This window comes from Elgaria multicarinata, chromosome 5, assembly GCF_023053635.1.
Source record: "Elgaria multicarinata webbii isolate HBS135686 ecotype San Diego chromosome 5, rElgMul1.1.pri, whole genome shotgun sequence".
Taxonomy (NCBI): domain Eukaryota; kingdom Metazoa; phylum Chordata; class Lepidosauria; order Squamata; family Anguidae; genus Elgaria; species Elgaria multicarinata.
In genome coordinates this window covers 68,685,030-68,706,426 of record NC_086175.1, presented here as the reverse complement: position 1 = coordinate 68,706,426, position 21,397 = coordinate 68,685,030, and the positions used below count along the sequence as shown (strand labels likewise).

General features: G+C 42.3%; 1 protein-coding gene across 1 annotated transcript in view; it reads right to left on the bottom strand.

Moving 5' to 3' along the window:
- Positions 1-19,601, bottom strand: part of DNMT3L (DNA methyltransferase 3 like) — a 38,758-nt gene extending 19,157 nt beyond the window's left edge. Inside the window, exons 1-7 of the mRNA XM_063127692.1 lie at positions 19,534-19,601; positions 11,989-12,179; positions 9,061-9,147; positions 8,722-8,805; positions 4,927-5,006; positions 3,578-3,690; positions 690-861 (exon numbers count right to left, since the gene is read on the bottom strand). Coding sequence (XP_062983762.1) covers positions 690-861; positions 3,578-3,690; positions 4,927-5,006; positions 8,722-8,805; positions 9,061-9,147; positions 11,989-12,179; positions 19,534-19,601 — 795 coding nt within the window. The remainder of the gene's footprint in view (positions 1-689; positions 862-3,577; positions 3,691-4,926; positions 5,007-8,721; positions 8,806-9,060; positions 9,148-11,988; positions 12,180-19,533) is intronic.
- Positions 19,602-21,397: the final 1,796 nt, after the last annotated feature.

The window sequence follows — 21,397 nt, the reverse complement described above, 5'->3', positions numbered from 1 at the left end:
CCTGAGGTGAAATGGGCTTCCTTCTGAAGTGACCAGAACTGAAGCTGGACCCTGTTCACAATTGTGTTCACAATTCTGCTTCAGAAAGGTAGACAGTGTGTCTCTCCAACTAGCATCTTTTAGTTTATTTCTCTGTACAGTTGGTTGGTTGGTTGAGTGACTGGCAGGTCCACTTTCCAATCATAGTGCATGTTTAATCATGTGGGTAGTTCGTGCAGGTTTATGCTGCTCCACAGGGGCTAGTAAGACATCTTTAGGATTATGTCTGTTCTGGTAATACCTGTTTGGTTACAGAAACTGCTTTTGGCTGGCAATGGGATGGGGAGTAGTGTGTGTTTGTGTATGTGTGTGGAATATAGATGGATTTTGATTTGTACCGGGAGAAGTAAAACATTCAATAATTACACTTTTTAAAAATGTCAATTTTTTTTGCAAACAACCGTGTTCTTTGAATCACGTCAGCAGAAAAAGCTTTGCTGCCACCTACTGGAAATGGAGCACATACTCAGGGGCCCTGCAACTGATGGACAGTATCCACAAGAGCGTACGTCAAAATACATTTGTTAGTCTTTAAGGTGCCACAAGACTCTGTGCAGTACATTCTGTAGAAAACATACCAGCTAATGTGTAAGGATAAGCAAGCTTTTTAATTTTTTACATTCATAGAAGTCAACTGAACTTTCCCTTACAGACTCCTGATCATAGAAGCGCTTCAGTTCTGCACGCCATTTTGTCTTCCTCTTTAGTAATCCATTTATATCCCATGGCACACACATGAAGCATATCCAGGGATTTGTTTGTTTGATTTCCTCTGAACTCCCAGGATGCACAAGGGTGTCCACACATTCTTCACAAAAACACCTAAATAAATTTAAAAGGAGATTTTTTTGAAGGCACGAACCACTATTTTTCTTTCAAAACTTTCACGATAAATGCAGATAACTTGCCTACCATTTCACAAAGGACCATGACACTGGATATTATGCAAAAGGGGTGGGTGGAAACATCTCTAGTGTAACCCCCACATTAGGAAGCCGTGCGTCTGAAAGCAGCACATGCTCCTGTCATGGGAAGAACTCCCACATTTTACTGCAAGGGAAATAATCTTGTTTGTTCCTATTTTGTTATTATACCAGAAGTACAAAAGAGGAAGCATGAGTTGGTTGCACTCTCACTTCCCTGTAGTGTCTGAATATGTCCTTCCTAAGGACCAAATCAGGCAAAATTGAATTAGATGAAGAGGATTTGTAAGTTTGTGTCCAAAGCTTGGTGCACAGCGAGATGGGCAACAGGGCATTTAACTGAGTTGCTACATAGAATCATAGAATAGCAGAGTTGGAAGGGGCCTACAAGGCCATCGAGTCCAACCCCCTGCTCAATGCAGGAATCCATCCTAAAGCATCCCTGACAGATGGTTGTCCAGCTGCCTCTTGAAGGCTTCTAGTGTGGGAGAGCCCACAACCTCCCTAGGTAACTGATTCCATTGTCGTACTGCTCTAACAGTCAGGAAGTTTTTCCTGATGTCCAGCTGGAATCTAGCTTCCTTTAACTTGAGCCTGTTATTCCGTGTCCTGCACTCTGGGAGGATCGAGAAGAGATCCTGGCCCTCCTCTGTGTGACAACCTTTTAAGTCTTTGAAGAGTGCTGTGATGTTTTCCCTCAATCTTCTCTTCTCCAGGCTAAACATGTTCAGTTCTTTCAGTCTCTCTTCATAGGGCTTTGTTTCCAGACCCCTGATCATCCTGGTTGCCCTCCTCTGAAGGAGGATCCTATTAGCTACAGAATACACCTTTGCATCACAGTAATTCCTGAAATTTGTGTAGTATGGCCTTACACCCCTTTTCTTTACAGAGCCACTGGAACCCAATCCAGCCCCAAGTACTGGTGCAGGCAGCAGCGATTGACTCCACATGCTCAGGCTGGCTCAGTTTTAATGAGCACAGAAAACATCCAGTCTCAAAATGACATTTGTGTTAAGATCTCATGATCTACCACAGCAAACTTGGAACTCTTGTGCTTGTGCTCTTACACCTGGAAATGTGTTTCAGGGATTATCTATCTATCATTTCCCTGGACGGTTCACAAAATTTAAAACCATTAAAAGTATAAAACAAACAGTATAAAAACGTGATATAAAATACAGTATAAAAGCACAGCCAGGATAAAACCAGCAGCAGTGCAGAAATACAAATTTAAAATACAAATTTAAAACAGCAAAGTTAAAATTAAATTTATAGACTGTTAAAATGCTGAGAGAATAAAAAGGTCTTCACCTGGCGTCTTAAATAATATAGTGTAGATGCCAGGCTATAGTGTAAACCCAATGTACAATATAGTGTAAACCCAATAAAGATATAAAAGTATTAAAACTTACATTGTGAATGAAAACACCATCATGAACAAAGATAAGGAGGGAAATGATGTTTACTATATACAAACAAGAGAGAAAGGAGTGACTGACCGAGTTTGCACAATCACATAGGGGGAAATAAGTCATGATGCAACCCACTTGCATACCTTATTAGCATAATTACCCTTGTTGAATTATGCGAATCTGGCGAGGGTGGCTTGTTGCCATGGGCAACAAGCCACTCAGACCCCTACAAGAACCCATGGATTCTGGGTGACTTGTTACCCAGGGCAATAAGCTATCCTGCCTGGATTTGCACGACACAGCAAGCCATGCTGCTGAAGATAATTATGCCAATCCCTCCTGCCTGTGACTGGCATGTGTGGGTGTAGATAAGCCACCCGTGGCTTATTTCCTCCATGATCGTGTGAACTGGCCCAGTGAATGTGAGGCTGATTCCAGACGAGGGCTCCTAGTGCTACCCATCAAGAATGGTGTTGTCCAGCAATTCAGTCTTTTTTTCCTTTACAGATTTTCCTCAGTAAAGAAAGAGATGGAAGAAGTGGTGGGAAAACACAGGAAGATTATGAGTAGAAGACAATGTCGTCTAGAACACCCCCCCCCCCACAAAATTCTGTAGAGGTAGGCCAATGCTGCAACAAAAGCCTCATCTGTAAGCAGAGAGAGAGAGAAAACACCAAGTAAAAGCAAAACTTCATGGAATACGGTTGTATTTTATCCTGAAAATCATTCTTCCAGAAATATATTTGTTTCAACAGATCTCTTGTGCTGTCTCTTGAAGTAGCTTTGTAAAAAAATACGTCAGTTCTATTAGCATGAATCAGGGACTTGTCAATGGCAAAGCTTACAGCACTGCTTTAGCGTTCGTGTCACTACAGTGAAAGCAGTCCACCTTTGGGGCTGTGCTATTGCCTTCCCTCATCCACATCATTTGACGAGGGTGGTGGGGGGTGGTGATGGTGGGAGGTCCCTGGTGTAATTGCTGTTCACTCAAACCCTCCCATATTTTCCCACTGCTTCTCCCACCTCTTTCCTTGCTGCAGAAAATTTGTTAAGGAAAAGAAGACGACGGGATTGCTGCACAAAGCCTTCTGATAGTTAGTGCTAAGCCCCCTCCATCTGGAAGCACCCAAAGACACCCTCCCCACCCACGTCAAACTTGGTAGCCTCCCAGACATTTAGTTCCAGCTTTTGGGTTTCAGTCACCTGTGACATTTGGGGTCATCACAAATAATTAGAGATTTGCCCCAGCAGCAGATTGTACAGTCAGCCTGGGAGCCGTCATCATCACAGAGGAAGAATCTCTCCAAAAACTTTTCCTTAAAAAGCAAGTCAAAAACGCACACACATCAGAGAGAGCGAGAGAGCTGTCATTAGTTCATAGTAATATTTAGCATTTCAAGTATTCAGAGCTCATTCCATGCAGTAGCTCAGTGAATCTTGAAACAGCCCTTTAAAGTAGGCTAGTATTCCTATTATCCCCATATTCCATATAGGCTTTCGTACACTGCTGAATCAGCTGTATTTTTGCTTTAGTAAGCAGGACAAACAGACAATACAACGTTGTCTTTTTCTCCAATACGTTTCATAATCTTTTCTTTTAAAAAAAGTAATCTCCTGTTTTCAGATATTTGTGGACCAAAATATGTTATGATTTTGTTTATGCTTGCATTTCACTTAATCGTTTGTAATGTCTGAAAAATATTGAGAGAAATAGTTTTTTGTTTTTTGTTTACTCTTCTAGTGATTATGATACTTTACTCTTGGTAGATCTTATATCTACCATCCAGTTTCTCAGACTAGGAAGCTGACAGCTGATCTGACATAGAACAAATAGGTCATGAATGGTGAACATCACCAAAGGAAAATACTGTTGCTATTAGTATTACCACCACTGACTTTGCAAGCTTTAAAATCCTTGGTTTGGATGCTTTTAATATAGGCCAGGTCCTTGGAACATGTGAAGTACAATGAAGCAGCGAATGGTTTTGGGGTCCTTTTACCATTAAGGAACATACACCCTCAACATATCTCAGATTAATTATTATTATTTATTTATTTATTTATTTATTTATTTATTTATTTATTTATTTATATAGCACCATCAATGTACATGGTGCTGTACAGCGTAAAACAGTAAATAGCAAGACCCTGCCGCATAGGCTTACATTCTACTAAGTGAAAAGCTTGCAGATTGGAGGATGTGACTTTGGGCTTGAAGTCTGATGCATCATAGCATGCATAGAGAAGTACATAATCTGAGCCTGCATTTTGTTCAGATGTACCTTCTTCTCTCCCAGGTCAAACACAGGGGAAAACAGTTCTGCCTGAGCGTGACAGAAACCAGCTATGCACAGTACTGAGTGGCTGACACCAGTGACATCACAAACTCCCCCCCCCAAGACTTACCCAGAATAGTTTTCAGCATTTAAAGATCAGCTTTGTTTTGTTCTGTCTGATTTTTTTTAAAGGGAATGTATGTATGTTTAGCTGAATAAATGCACATGTAGTGCTTTAATTTGTTTTAAGGATGGACAGCCCTATCAGTTACTCACTGTGCATGGAGCACATATTCCTCCATGAAATAAAGGATGATTAGTATGAATCTCAAGTCCTCCACAGCATATGCAAATTTCTACAAAGCAGAAAAGAATGTTATCTTACACAGTGTTTGCCTTTGGAATATACTGCGACAGATTACTGTTTTTTTCTTTTTTCTTTTAAAAAAAGCACTGTTTATTAGTTGTTCAAATATTAAATGATAAAATATGTAAAATAGATCAGATATATAAGAAAACATTTAAATCATTATAGATTTCTCTATAATTTCAATTTAATCATATGTAATATTTTCTTGTCACACAGATCATATAAGAGTAAAAACAACTAGCCATGGAGAAGGGACATGACTTACATATACAAAAACATTTCAAGAATTATGTAAAATTTCCCACCCCCAAGGAGAATTACCTTTCCTTACCTAATAATAGCATTTTTCTTATGAAGTGAAAACACTCATTTCCATGGTCCATGCCTGATAATCATAGTTCTTTGTACACAAACACTGAGTCAAACCATTGGTCTTCCCCAACCTCGCACCTTCCAGAATGTGTTAGACTACAACTCCCATCATCCTCAGCCAGACTGGCCAGTGGGGACAATAGGGGTTGTAGTCCAACACATCTGGAGCTCACTGGGCTAAGGGTCCATGCTGACAATCAATTATCAAATTTGTTTTACTTTGGGTTCTACAACTTGAGATCGTTTTGAAGTAGTGAACTAGACATGGAATGGACACAGATCCTGTCTCATTGAGCTCCATCAGATGAGTGTTTTATTGCACGCTCATTACTGGGCACTCATGGATTTTCATGGTTCCCTCTCATGCTGATGTTTTCCTCCCGCGTGCCTCCCACCCCTTCTAGCCTTCTTCGTGCAACAAAAGAACACCCCAGTAAGTCTGACTTATTTTTAAAGACGAAAGTTGTCGCTATCTCCTGCTGTGTGCAGGAGAAGCAGCAGGATCAAAACGGCCCACTGAATGGGCCATGTGCACGTAATGAGGGACAAACGCACAGGTGGAGAAGCGACGGTAAGCAAACACCATTTCCCCCCATGTGATGACACTCATTAATTGTGGGTTCAGACAGTCTGTACATAATCTGTTTTTCAGTGCTAGCTCCCCTCCATAGTAATTGCCTTGAAACTTGGCAAACAATGCATCTATCTATCTATAATGTAGTACAATGCTTTAGAAACAATAATAATAATTTTAAGCAAAAAATTAATTGCAGTTGAACTGACATAATTTGCTTCATCAAAAGAACTCTAGGATTCTCCTCCCTGCAATGCATTATGATAAAGTTGGCCCAATCTAGAGATCTTTGTGCACAGCAGGGAGTTGTGTGTATGGATCTGTGCCCTTCCTTGCCAAAAAGTTGTTGGTGCTTTTAGCTTTGATGTGGGGTAGAGGAAGAGGAAGTGGGCAAGCACAGAATATTTAATACCTCCATACCACCCACATACAGGTGATTGGTTGTCTGTGAAACCTTATAGCAATGATCATTTGGTGCTTCACACATGGTTCAAATCCATTATAGTCTTGATTGCTATAACTGGAAATGCAAGCAAGGAATCTTTCACACACATGTCTTGACCTAGTAAACAGATTTGTGAATGGACGCTTGCTTCCATATATGAAATGCCATTGCTGTTTTGGACTGATGGATTAGTAGCCTTTGGGCTAAATGCTTCAATAAATTAACAGCAATAATAACAATAACAACAATAATAAATCACTAGATTAAGTAAATTTTAGTTGAACAACCATATCATTTTTAACTTCTTATTAATCGTCTTGTCTGGATGTGAACAAGAACAATAATTCTGAAAAATAAATAAAATATTTGTTTTTGTTTTTTTTACATAGGAATACATCACCTTAAAAGAGGCACTTCCTCCTGAGCCAAAGAGACAGGGAGGTTCCCGCCCCCTACCCTATAATGTTGCTTGCTCCTCATAATTTGTTTACAAATTTGTATTAAAAATGATTAAAAAAATTAAACAAACAAACAAACAAACTTGTTACCCAATTAATTGATGGGCAACTTTTTAGTCAAATAGATTAACTGACTAAACATTAAAGTCCTGCTAATAGTTATTTTTAGTAGTATTAGTAGTATACAGTAACAGTAATTGTGGCACCAGTACCAAGGAATAGTAATATCTTACCTTCAATACTTCTCTCATTACACTTTACTTCATATAAAATGTTTTCTGTGGAGGGAATTTTTCACAGGTGATCAAATTGATCTATAATTCAAATGTAAATCTACATTGGCTAGAGTATATGGGCTTTTCTACACAATGATGTTAATCTGCTGCATCTTACTTTTCGTTTCATTGCAGACTTGAGATCTGAACTCTACACAAAGAACTTTTGCTTTTCTACTACGTAACATCTAGATGGTACTGTGATATAGCAGAATAGTGCAAATACACAGTTAGAAACAGCATCTTCTTTCTGCCATCAGAAATAATACCCCATTTTCCCTGCTCTAAACCCCTCCAAACTTCACAGATAGTGTTATTTACAAACAGAAGCAAAACTGGAGGATCACGACCTCATTTAAAGAACCTGTAACCAACTGCGAGTAGGGAATGAAGAGTACACAATAAATGGCTCATGTAGAAAAGCTCCCCATCTGATTTTTCTTCCATATACCATCCCACATTAGCAACACATATAGCGCACGTTGCACCAGAAACGTCTGAAAGTTCTTTTTAGTGCGTGGAAACAGTTTCCCAGATTACATCACAAATAGGTTCACATCAGAGGACATTGATACTAGAATGGGATGGGTGTTAGCTGTGCTGTTTTAGCAGTGCTGCACTGGCAAATTTTGAAGTGCAGGCACTCATCATGACAGTCCCCCAAGGAGAGTCCAAAAATGCGGGCAGTTCTGTTGATCCATATCAACAAAATAGTTCTAGCAGTTTTCATCTCCACCAAGAGCAGCTCTTTGGTAAAGTTAATAGTGTTTTGTTAAGACCATTCAAGACCAACCCATCCCTAAATATTTGCATTGCAACAGGGAGCACGATATTGTTGTTGGGAAAATTCATTTCCCTCCAGCTACTATGAATATTGCAGTGAAGCTCAGAGGGAACAGGGAAGCCCGGGGTGTGTTTGTTGCAGATGATGCCGGCATCCGGGCATACAAAAAAGTGCTGGTGCTGCATTCTTGCATCCCCTGCATCAGTGGTGTGTAGGCTCCACTGGCTGAAGGATGAAGGGAGCGAGGCTTTGGCTTCAAATGAAGGTATTATTTCACTGTCTCCTAGAATCAGGGTGTTAGCAGGGCCAGCAAGTTCAAGGTGTATAGTTCCCAAGGTGTATAGCCAGCCAAGTTTGTTTTGTGCCTGAGACATAAATAAATAAGTAAATCCCATAAGTACCATTCCCGTTTCATATCAGTAAAATTAAAATTAAAAAATACAATAACAATAAATGAAATAATGAACAAAATGCTTCTATTTCACGACACTCAAAAGCAATTACCTGAGGCAGCTGCTTCACTCTGGCTCATAGTGGGGCTGGCATTGGGTTAGTTTTGTTCAGGGCACGAAGAAGGATCAAGGACGTGATTCCCCCCACCCACCCCGGCCCCAAAGCCTGTCAGTTTTACTGAGGGGGCGGGTAGGGGGAATGCAGACTTGCAACGAAGTATAAATACTGTGGGTGGGGGCTGGGGTGAATGGACAGTTCTTGAAGTAGAAACAATGTACATTGAGGCAGAACAAAATGTCAAACACAATGGATTTAATTCCTCTTGAAAAAGATATGTTACCTTTGCTTGACTTGGGAGTGTTGAATTCTTCTATGGAACTTACAGAAATCACATGATCAGAGCTAGAGTCTCCCAGTGATACAGCTAAATGTGTGAGAGGAGAGAGAGAGAGAAATTAAAATGAATAGCCTACACATCCAGTTTTTGTAGAAGATAGCTATGGCACGGTGTGGCCTTGGGCAACCTTTAGGGTTGCTGTGAAGGCCACACTTTGAGCTCAACCCAAGAGTGGGATACAAATCTAAGGAATATATGAATAAATAACTCACTCAGATTCTGACCACTTAACCATACTCAGAACACCAACATGCATTTCATTCCTCCTGAAGCCACAATTACCTCTGTTTGACCTTGGCATGGTTGAGGGACTAACTTCTTCTACAGAACCCAGAGAAAGCATGTCAGGACTATCCCTGAACGATATCACTGAGGGGGAGATAGATAGAAAGAGATTAAGAGCATCAGGTCTAACACTTGAATTTTTTTTTCTTTGTGCGACCCCCATCCCCTATCAAAGTATATCCAATAGTTTACGTAGCATTGTATCCAGGCTTTGCTTCACAGCAGCCTCCTCCAACTGGTGCCCTCCAGATGTGTCATACTACAGCTCCCAGTTCCAACACATCTGGAAGGTGCCATGTTGGGGAAGGCTGCTTTACAGAATATAGCTGGAGGTATGTCTTGCTGCAGATCTTGGTGGATTTCACTTGTTGTCAAAAGCAAGGAACTGAAAATGGGGAAAGCGTAGTTTCATGTAGGCCAGGAGTGGGCAATCTGTGGGCCATATATTTTCACCTACAACTCCCATCAGCCCTAACCAGCATAGCCAATAGTGGAATGATGGGAGGTGTAGCCTAAAATACATCTGGAGAACCTCAACTTGTCCATCCACTACAAGCTGGTGCCTTCCAGATGAGAGTTGAAATCCAAAACATCTAGAGGACATCAGCTTGGCCAGTTCTGCAAGCCAGAGTAGGAGGCTGGCCTCTGTGACTGTATGGCTGCCAAGGATCCCAGGAAATCTGCTGCAGGGCACAGGCAAAGTATTAGCGAAGGTAGGCCCTGTTGAGGCATGTGGACCCTGGCAAATGCCCCAATATGCAAGGTGCCAAACCTTAAAACTTAGTATTAAATGGATTAGCATGTTTGTGAAATGGTGGCGGTTTTGCTAAAAGGGGCAGAAGCAGCTGTGCTAACAATAGCTCTTTACTGTATAAGGAGCTAGCAAAGCATTCTCTGCTTGAAAGGTGTGGCTGGTGATTGTTCTACCACAAACAAACAAACAAACAAACAAACAATGAACCATCTGCAAATGAAATAAAACAGCCCTTTTATAAAGTTCACAAAATGGTACAGGAGAAGGAGTTAGACCTTAGTAACATCATAGTTTAACTATGTGCTGCATGAAGAAGTGTTTCCTTTTATCTGTCCTGAATCTCCCACCAAGCAGTTTCATGGGATGACCCCACTGGGTTCTAGTATTATGAGAGAGAGAGAAAAATGTATTCACACCATGCATGAATTCGTACACTTCTATCCTGTCTCCTACCATGTCTCCCCTTACTCATCTTCTTTCCAAGCTAAACAATCCCAGCTGTTGTAACCTCACAGGGAAGCTTGATCATTGTCGCTGCCCTTTCCTGCCCTTTTCCCATCTCTACAATATCCTTTTTAGGTCCAGTGACCAGAACTCTACCTAGTACTCTAAGTATGGTCACACCATAAATTTGTATAAGGGGAGTTTAATCTTGGCAATTTCATGTTGAAATTCCTTTCCTAATTATACCTATCATGGAATTTCCTTTTTCACAGCAGCCGCTCACTGGGTCAACATTTTCATAACTTTCTAAGTTGTTTTTGAAAACACCATTACTTATGTTTGGCCTTTGGGGACTTCCAGGAGGCATTTCTTCCAGAGAACTGACAGAAATGATAGCAGGAAGACTTCCACCCTTGAATGTCAGTGCTGAAAGAGAGAGAGAGAGAGAGAGAGAGAGAGAGAGAGAGAGAGAGAGAGAGAGAGAGAGAGAGAGAGAGAGAAACAGATCAGGGTACGGTTGGGTAACAATCCTTGGAATCCTCCCTGGATCATGCTATGGCAATGCTCAATGGTCTGGGAAGGATTGTATTTGTTTTTATTTAGTATTTATGTACTAAATGGTAGTACAGGTATACTAAGAGAGCACATTCAACCAATACCATAAATGAGGACTTCGGGCCAGTTGATGTAGCCCATGAAGACACTTTATTGGGAAGAGCAGCCCTGGTGGGTCTACCAACATTTAACCAGCATGATGAAAAGTATTGTTCACAGTTTGACTTGTAAGGAAAAGAATCAATTAGGGCACAATCCTGTGCAGGTTTAGACAGAACAAGGTCCTACATTCCCAGCATTTTGAAGCCAGTACAGCTAGCTGGGGAATGCTTGCAGTTATAGGACGCATGTCATCCTTAAGCAACTTGGCACCTCTAGGTGTTTTGGACTACAAACCCCATCACCCCTGATAATTGGTCATGCTGGCTGGAGCTGATGGGAGTTGTTGTTTGGAGGGAGCCAGGGTCTATTCCTGTCAGAGAGCCTGCAGATATTATGAGTAGGTCGGATTATTCTGGCCCATGAACTAGTATGTTAAGAAAATTATGCCCTCACCTCCAAGAATAGCCATTCCCGCCCTAGATACTAACAGGCTGCATATGGCCTTACACAATTTGTCTGGACCGTACTTTGCTTAGTAAAGAAAGCAAGGCAGAAGGCGAACATTTCATCTCATTTTTGTCAGGCTGGAAATGTTCCTTGCCGGACATGCTCTTGAGTGAGGCCATCTTTGCAGTGTGAGGGACTGAAGGCAGTTCCATACCTGTACTCATCATCACCGCAGAAGGCACTGTTTTTCATATGTATTGCATACACATACACACACACACGCCGAGTATGTCATTTGGTGAATTCAAGGGACAGGCTAGAGGACTGGGTACTGAAAAGGTGGCTTCTTCTAAAAGGCAGCCTTCCCCAACCTGGTGCCCACCAGATGCGTTGGAGTACGGGAGGTGTGATGAAGCTACAACTCCAGCATTCCCTAACCAGGCACGCCTGGGCTAGCTGATTGGCTGCCTAGCTGATCTGGTGAGGCTTTCTATGTGAATCGTCAGTGGTGAGCAGGTGGGAGTCTTTCCTGCTGCTGCTGTTCTTAAGTCTCCTCAGCTTTGGGGGTGCTTGCAAGGGGATAGGGGGTAGGTATGCCCAGGGGAAATCTACCTTCCACTCACCTGCCTCCGAGAGACTGGACATTTCCTCCGAGTCACTGTTGGCATCCACCATGATGACCGCTGGATGTTCCTGAGTCATGACTACAGTCTGCAGGTCTCCCTGTCCCTGCCTAGCAGCAGAATGGAGCACACAGCCCTTCTTGCCTGTAGCACAGAGACCAAAGTTGCGTAGGGTGCTTGGGCTGTGTTTTCTGTGAGGGCAAAGGAAGAGGTTCCCGTGGGGTCAAGTGGAAGATGCAAGGCATGGAAGGAGAAGATCTGTCATTTAATTTGTGCACAGGAGATTCTAGCCCAAAACGTAACATGGAGCAAAATAGGTACTTTACATATAAGAGTTCATGGCATTACCAAGCATGTGTTTGAGGGTCGCAAAAAAGGTGTTAGCTAGGATGAGGGCAAAGCAACAGGATTGGTAGGTCTTCCCCAAACTTGTGCCTTCCAGCTGTTTTGGACTATAATTCGCAGAATTGGCTGGGGCAGGTGAGAGTTAGGTCCAAATCATCTGGACCACCTGGCTGGCGAAGGCCGCTTTTGACAGAGGTTGTCCAGTTGGAGATCCAGAGATCCCCCATGAGTCAAGCGGAGCTACTCTTCACTCTCAGTTCTGAGTTATACTCCGGATTCTGGTTGCAATTGCTAGTAAGTGGGGAAAAACAAACTTGGGGTGAAATTCTTTTGCCTGTTTATAGACAGAAAAAGGTCTTATAACTCCCAGCATTCCCCAGGCAGCCATGGCTGGCTGGGAAACGTTGAGAATTGTGGGACATTTTTTTCTATCTAAAGAGACATAGGCTTGTGCCTCTAGGCTGCAATCCTATCCCCACTTACCTGGGAGTAAGCCAAACTGAATTTGAAGGGTCTTACTTTTGAGGAGACCTGTATAAGATAGGATTGCACTGTCAAGGTGGTGTTGCCGGTTGCTAGTGGCCAAGGATCACAGCCATTTAAAGCAGACTTTCCCAACAACCTGGTGCTCTCTGGTTGTTTTGGGCTGCAACGTGGCCATGCTGGATTTAAGGTATCCTTCCAACCAAGAAGTAAGCCCTGTCCGCCCCCCCCCAATTTGTTCTAACCTAGTTGTTAATTTCTTGTGCTAATAATATATAACCATCAGAAGAGGGAAGTTTTAAAATATTTCATAGCACATTTATGGAATATCCTCTGCTTTATAGCACATGTTTATAGAAATGCTCCTAAAACCTTGATTTATAGCAAGGGCTGCTGCATGCATTTCAGATTGTTGATTGTGGACTGTTCTGAAACGTGGTCTTTCATACATGAAATGGAAGGAGGGAAGATAGTGGAGGCGGGTGGCTCTGATTTTGGTGGGGCCATGAATCCATTCTGGGCTTCAGTTAGAACCAGCCAGAACTCCAAAGGAGCTATTCAAAAGTGCTGAACTGCAAAACGGATTAAGCACCTTGGACAGCTCTTTTAGAGTTCTGGCTGGTTCTGACTGAAACCCAGAATGGATTCACATGAAATTGGAGCCACCACGGAAGCTCCTGCCCTGCCTCAGCTGCTCATACTGTACTAGTGCTGGCGACAGATATATGTGCAGACGGCACTTTCCTTAATACCCTATTTCTTCGATTCTAAGACACACTTTTTTCCCCATATAAACATCTCTAAAAATGGGGTGCGTCTTAGAATCACAGGTGTGTCTTAGGTTTTTTTTTCTGTTGGTGGTACTGAAATTAGTGTGTGTCTTACAATCGATGGTGTCTTACAATCGAAGAAATACGGTAATAATAATAATAATAATAAATTTATTTCTTACCCTGCTCTCCATTCTGATCGAGGCGGGGAACAACAATAAATGATAAAATACATAAAACTGAATTAAAACATAATATACATTGTTAAAAACTTCCTAAAAAACATCCTAAAACATTATAAAAACATCTTAAAATTCCACTGGCTAGGCAAGTCAGTTTGCTGCTACGGGCGTTTCCTTGCCTGACCTTATCACAGAACTTGGACCATCTTAGCATATCAAAAGGATCTCCAGCCAACTACACATCCCCACCATCTCACCAAATCCAGGCTCATTCCGTAAGGCAGTTACCTATAGCAACCTTCATGGTGTTTTCGGTGAACACCGATGACGCTTGCCTGCCCTCTAGTGTCGCAGTGCGGTATTACACATCCCAATAAAGCGAAGGGCGTTTGCAGAATGTTATTCAGTGAAGGCTGGTGGCTCTGATTTCAGTGGGACGTTAATCCATTCTGGGTTTCAGTCATAACCAGCCAGAATTCAAAAAGAGCGATCTAAGGTGCTGAAACCTACCTCCACAATATAGGTTCAGAATCTTGGACAGCTCCTTTAGAGTTATGACTGAAACCCAGAGTAGATTCACAGCCACTATCCTTCACTGATGTTATCTGCTCCGGTAGATGCTAATGTGTTTCTCCAGCCTTGTAAGACTGTCTGTCTGTCTGTCTGTCTGTCTCATATAATGAAATAGTTAACAATATTAACGTGCTATTGGACAGGAAAGAAGCTTCGATTCCTCACCATGCCAAATGCTCAGGTCCTTTCCTTATCAATAGTATCATCCAGCAAGTCAAAATATTCAAAACTCTCTGCGAAATGACTTTGGACATTGGAGCTTTGAATTATTTCATTCATACATGTACGTACTATTCTACATTCTACCATCTCTTAGAAATATAAGTGACCATGGCATGTTCATTAATTTTATATATGGTTTTGATTGTAAATACTTTTTAAAAATAAACTTTAGGCACCATCTGGATAGCCAGAATAATACAGTATGCTGTCATTTTGATACTGAAACTGCTAATCAAATATTGGACACAAAGCCTGTAATCTTAAACACATTTAGGGCACACTCCTATGCATGTTAAGACAAAATGAATGAATAAATAAAAATAAATAAATATTTAAAATCCATACAAATCCTAGCATTCCCCAGCCACCGATGCTGGGAGTTGTAGGACTTTTTCTGCCTGCACATGTATAGTTTTGCATTGTTACCTCTTTTACTAATGGAGCCCTCCAAGAAAACATGTATTGAACTGCCCTGTAAATGTAAGGCTGTATTTGGGTGCTTTGTTCCCATGTGCTATGGATGAGAGAATCTCCATGTTTGCAAATGCACCATGTAATTGTAATTCAGGAGTCTCCATTTAATATTCAGTATTCTTTTCACCTTCTTCTCCAAGTAATGTAGGCTGCATGGAACCTGGATTGCTCTCTCCCCACCTACTCTAGAGTAAAAATGGAAGTGTGGGGGGGAACTACTAGAGATGGACTGAAAGTAATGTCTGTTTTGGCCCCCAGCTGCAGCAGCAGCAGCAAATAACTCTGAGGCTAGTAAGTAGCAAATGAAGTGAATGGTATCCTTAAACCCATCCCACAAGCTCATATTGAGGCAGTAGCTAAATCTTGTCGATTTTTCCTGTATAATATTGCAAGGATTCGATCATTTTTGTCTGTCTCTTCTGCCAAAACACTTGTTCATGCGCTGGTTATTTCACGGTTGGACTACTGCAACCTTCTTCTCTCTGGCCTTCCTTCTTCTCACATCAGTCCATTGGTTTCTGTTCACCACTCTGCCGCAAAGATCATCTTCTTGGCTCGCCGCTCCGACCATGTTACTCCGCTTCTGAAATCTCTTCATTGGCTTCCAATTCACTACAGAATCCAATATAAACTTCTCCTGTTAACCTTCAAAGCTTTTCACGGTCTAGCTCCTTCCTATCTCTCCTCTCTCATCTCACACTATTGCCCCGCTCGTGCTCTTCGCTCCTCTGATGCCATGTTTCTCGCCTGCCCAAGGGCCTCTACTTCCCTTGCTCGGCTTCGTCCATTCTCTTCTGCTGCCCCTTACGCCTGGAACGCTCTTCCAGAACATTTGAGAACTACAAGTTCAACCGCAGCTTTTAAAGCTCAACTAAAAACTTTTCTTTTTCCTAAAGCTTTTAAAACTTGATGTTGTGCAGACTTCTACTGTTACTTTCTACTGTTAGTTTTACCCTACCCTGTGCCTGCTTACCCTACCCTGTACCTGTTTGCATTCTCTTCCCCTCCTTATTGTTTTACTATGATTTTATTAGATTGTAAGCCTATGCGGCAGGGTCTTGCTATTTACTGTTTTACTCTGTACAGCACCATGTACACTGATGGTGCTATATAAATAAATAATAATAATAATAATAATAATAATAATAATAATAATAAGCTGCTGTGACAATATCTCATAGCATAGGGCAACAAAAGAAAGGTGAGAAAGCCGCTGTATCAGAACTTTATTGCCTTGTTTGTTGCATAAACTGACATTTAGCAGCATGCTTGTGACCATATAAAAGAACAACTGCATTCAAACCATATGGAATATCCAACTAAACCCCAATTCTGCCAGTTGTGTATTAGAGCATCATCACACGGGGGGAAATCGTGTTTCCTTACCGTTGCTTCTCCACCTGTGTGTTTGTCCCTCATTACATCCTCTTTTGAAAGTGGAAGTAAACAACATGCCTGTGGCTCTTTCAATGGGCCGTTTTGATCGTGCTGCTTCTCCTGCAGGGGATAGCGGCAACTTCCATTTTAAAAATTAATTCGGACTTACTGGGTTTTTTTTTTTCTTGTGTGAAGAAGACTGGAAGGGGCAGGAGAGGCATGCAGGAGGCAGACGACATCATCAGAGGGACCAGCAAAAAACCCATGAAGATTGTGAGTGCCCAGTAACAAGCGTGCACTAAAACACTCATCTGATGGAGCTCTTAGTAAAGTGCAAGACAAATCATCCATGTGACCTTTTGGCAACAGTGAACACATGAACAGAGTCCAACAGTTATTTCTCCCTCCTCCTCCACCACCACCACCTCCTCCAATGGACATGAAAGAAATGTGACATATGGCCTTTAGTATGGCATTTTCTCGAACAGATATAACGGCCTGCCTGAATGCATTCCAAGAGCTTTCAAGCTTCTGGAAAAATAATGGTAACATCAAGGCTGTTCTGTTGGTTAGCAACATATTCTACTGAGAGAACCTAAATTTGAACATCTTGCTTATCCACACTTGTTACTTAGAAACCACATTCTCTGAACAGTTTCTGTTTTTAAAAAAGTGTGTTTGTGTGTGTGTGTGTGTCTGTGTGTGTGTGTGTGTGTGTGTGTGAGAGAGAGAGAGAGAGAGAGAGAGGGAGGGCTGTTCCATTTCATAACTGGAAGTGGAATCAAGATGTCTGTGGTTCTAAGCAGGCCTAATTTGAGTTTACCTCATTTGGATTTTTCCCTCCAGAACCTTAGTAAATGACTGGGATGGGTAATGTAATAAGAAAGGGAAAACATATCTTTGAACACATGCAAAAAGCTTTTCCTATATCCTAGACGAAACACTGTCAGTTCCACAGATCTGTAAAGAAGAAGAGGGCAGGCTTTCGAGTGTGGTACAATGGTGCCAAACAGTGGTTCAAATTCCTGCTCCTCTATGAAGTGCACATCACAGGGCCCCCAGGTGCCATTTTCTCTCAATCTCACCTACCTCATAGAATTGTTGTGAGGCTGTGCTTTGGGCCTGCGATAAAGACCCAGTTGTAACTGTGTGTGGTTGCAGGGTGGTTGAGAGAATTTGGCCAGAAACTGACTGAAAGGCAGGTTTGAATCCCAGCACAATTCTGTTGAGATATCAAGTTCTGAGGTAAGTGAATGTGCTGGAATTATTATGTTAATATTCTGCCCTTCACCCAGGGGGCTCAGGGAATCATCATACCAGTGGAGGCTGGTGGCTCCTAGTTCCGTGGGTTGTAAATCCACTCTAAAGGAGCTAACCAAGGTGCTTACCACATTTTGGTGATAGGGTTCAGCATAGGATAGTTCATTTAGAATTCTGGCTAGTTCCGACTGAAACCCAGAATGAATTCACAGCCCCACCGAAATTGGAGCCACCAGCCTCCACAGCACCATGCTTGGGTTTCTCCAATATATCTACCCAACAGCCCTGCAAGGTAGATTAGGCTGAGCAATGTGAACCCAAACTTTCCCATTCTAAACCCAACACTATATGTTATGTCACCTCCTATAGTAGCGATCCCATACCACACTCTTTAGTAACAGGGTGTAAAATAGGGCTGTATCTTATTCTATTCATCCACCAGCAGAATGGAAACTACTGGTGGAACGGATTCCCTTCCCCGCTCTTGCACACCTTGTGTTCCCCCAAATCTGCTCCGGAGGATTGGGGACTATCTGGAGCAGAATTGGGGAGCGCATGTGGAGTACATGGGAGGAAGTCCTGTTGTGCAAGTGGAAGTCCATTGACATGATGTTTAAGAGAACTCAGAATTAATTGCAATGTGCAGCTTGGAAGCCAAGGGGCTGTCTACATGTGGGGAAAGCCCCATGGTGGCTGTGGATCTGTGCCCTGTCAGTTAGATGACGCAGGTGCAGGATCGCAGCCACGATGGGGTTTCGCCATGACGGTGCATTTTGAAAAAGTTGGGGGTTTACCAAGGGAGTGATGTCAACACGTGTAATGTTGCTCCGGGGCTAATCTGGGGCCTACCTGGGGGCGGAGCCTGATGCAAGGTGACCAGTGATTGGTTGCCTTCCACTAGGAAGACGGCAGTGGCGGCTCTGGGATGAGATGGCCATCCAGAATGCCAGTGCTCCCTCCTTGGTGTTGGGCCCCAGGAGAAGGAAAGTGCAGGATTGAGGAGGGAGGCAGTGCCAATCCGGCACCCTGAAGACAGCCCCCAACATAATGAGGAGTGGAATCCAGCAATTTGCACATGGTGTGCAGTATCCAATGGAGCACTTCTGCCCCCTCTGATCCTTACCCCCTGGGCTGATGTCATTGCACAAGTGGTGGGCCCTGCTGACTGTGTTATGCACACAGAACCCACCATTTACACAAGGGAAATTTAGCGCTTCCTAGGGGAAGCCCAAAAATAAGCAGAAATGCTTGTTTTTGGAAGGAGGCAGATTGGCAGAGCTCCCTTGTGTGAGCTCCACCAACCTTCCTCCTTCCAGAAATCAGCATTCTGGCTCCTTTCTGGTTGGCCTGGCAGTGCTGAAGCGCCACTGCGCAAGCAGCAAGGGACACTTGTGCGACACAACCGTTGACGATGCGAAATAGAAACAGCAGGGGCGGAAGCGCCCCATTGGATTCTGCCCACTGTCATCCGTTAAAGCATGAGTGAGAATCGGTCACACTTCTGCATACACATCCTAATGATAAAGTCTGAGACTGAAAGAGTTTCTTTGAGCATGCAGCAGGGCTTTTCCTTTGAATAGCAGGTACAGTACTCTAAAATAACCATTTTTTGAAAGTCAGTTTTGAAAGTACTTTGGTCGTAGCTAGACCTAAGGTTTATCCCAGGATTGTGCTGGGGTCAAACCTGTTCATCTAAGTGCCACACAGGGCATCCAGTGCTCAGGCAGGGACGGACCTGGGATGATCCTGGGATAAACCTTAGGTCTAGCTACGGCCTTTGTCACAGGACTGTTTGGGACACAAAAACTCAAAAGCCGTTCAAGCCTGCAGAGGTGGTTCCCAGCCGTAATGTCTTTTACGATTCCTTCTTCTCATCTACAGTCAGATTCAGGCACTCCAGAATTTGTATGAAAAGTTCATCTTCCATGGTCCGACTCAGGTGCTATGGTTTTAAAGACATTTCCGCAGACACCTCGCAGATTATGTTAGCTGTGTGAAAATTGACTGTTCACACTAGCTCCCAGAGATATACTTTCAGTCTGGTTCTCAGTCATGGGCAGGATCTATACTACTGCTTTAAAGTGGTTTATAACAGTAGTGACAACTGCTGGGGCCCAGGACACGCTTGGTGTAGATCTGGCCATGGTCAACCGGCCTGGAGTAAAGTGTGTCTGAATAGGCTGTATGAATAGGCTGCACTTTGTCTTGTAGGGCACTGAGTCATCTGAAGCAATTGTGTTCTGCACTCTGCTTGTTACAATGCTGTTTGTTAGCCAACACAGAAGTACTCCTTGAAAATGGATGAAACCCCGGGGCCGTTATATTTGAAGACTGCAGTGCTTGAAGTGATTAGCATTTGGAGAGAGCAGTAGTTGTTCTCCCAGGACAAGCTGTTATTCAACTACAAAGTGATATAAAGGCAAAGGCAAAGTCAAGGGAGAAAGCCTTGAAACACTCATAATAATATATATGCTAATAAAATGACTGTACATGTTAAGCTCTTTAGAAAATTATATAAGTTATTATGGTAAACAGAAAGACTGAACTGAACGCTGGAAACAGGTTTATTTTTCTTGCAGATCTCCTGCCCTGGGTGCAGGATGGGGAAAAACAACCTGGTAATGCATGAATAATCTCATGTCTTCCCCTATAATTCCTGTAAAGTAACTAGAAAAAAGAGAGAATTTTGTGGGTACTGTAGAACTGGTACATTTTAGCACCTCATTGGTCTTCATTTGTGCCTCTTCTTTAAAGTAACAAGAAACTGAATCCCACTATATGATAATTTATTTGGCTTTAATATCTATTAACTACTTTAAAATTTCTGCAGCTAGAGATGAAAATTAATATCTGCCCACTTGTGTATACCTATCTGAAGTGTGTTGTTGGTTATTCATCCTTCTAATAACAAACTCAGTGGATGAGGGCCACCAGGACTGCAGCCTTAACAGGGCAACTAAGGAAAAAAAAGACTGAGCATGGTCAGTAGCCACAGACAGTCGGGCGGAAAAAATGGAGGCGAGGGCTGTGCAGTGTCTTGCTTGGAGGGCATGCTGCTAGAACCCTGAACAGGAGCACTCCATTTCAGAGGAGTAATATTTTGTTGCACTTTTATATATATATCTTCAAGCAGTGAGAATGTGTCAGACACTGGGTCTATTTGCATGATCAAACAGCTCAACATGGCTTATTTAAGCCGAAGTGGATTGTAGCACATGTGGGCAGCTGTTCTGAATATTCAAGCCCCAGCTGCGGTTTGTGTTGTCTGAACCTGGGGACCGTGGGTTATGGGAGGATTTAACAATATAAACATTGGTGGGTCTGGACAAAGTTCTTGAAGGGAAGACAAGAAGAATTGATCCATGTGCAAGGCGCTGCCGCTGGAAGTTAGTGCGAGCATGTTTAGTATATATGAAAATTATTATTATTATTATTATTATTATTATTATTATTATTATTATCATTTATATACCACCTTTTTTCCTCCAAGGAACTCAAGGTGATGTACATAATCTTCCTCCTCTCGATTTTATCCATTTTAAATAAATAAATAAATAAATAAATAAATAAATAAAATCATATAAGTACTTTCTTATTGCAATAAGTTATTTCTCCATGATTATGACCATAGTCAGATCATTGGACCATCTAGTTCCAGTATTGCCAACACTGACTAGCAGGGTTTCAGGCAGGGATTTATCCCTGCCTGATCTGGAGATGCCA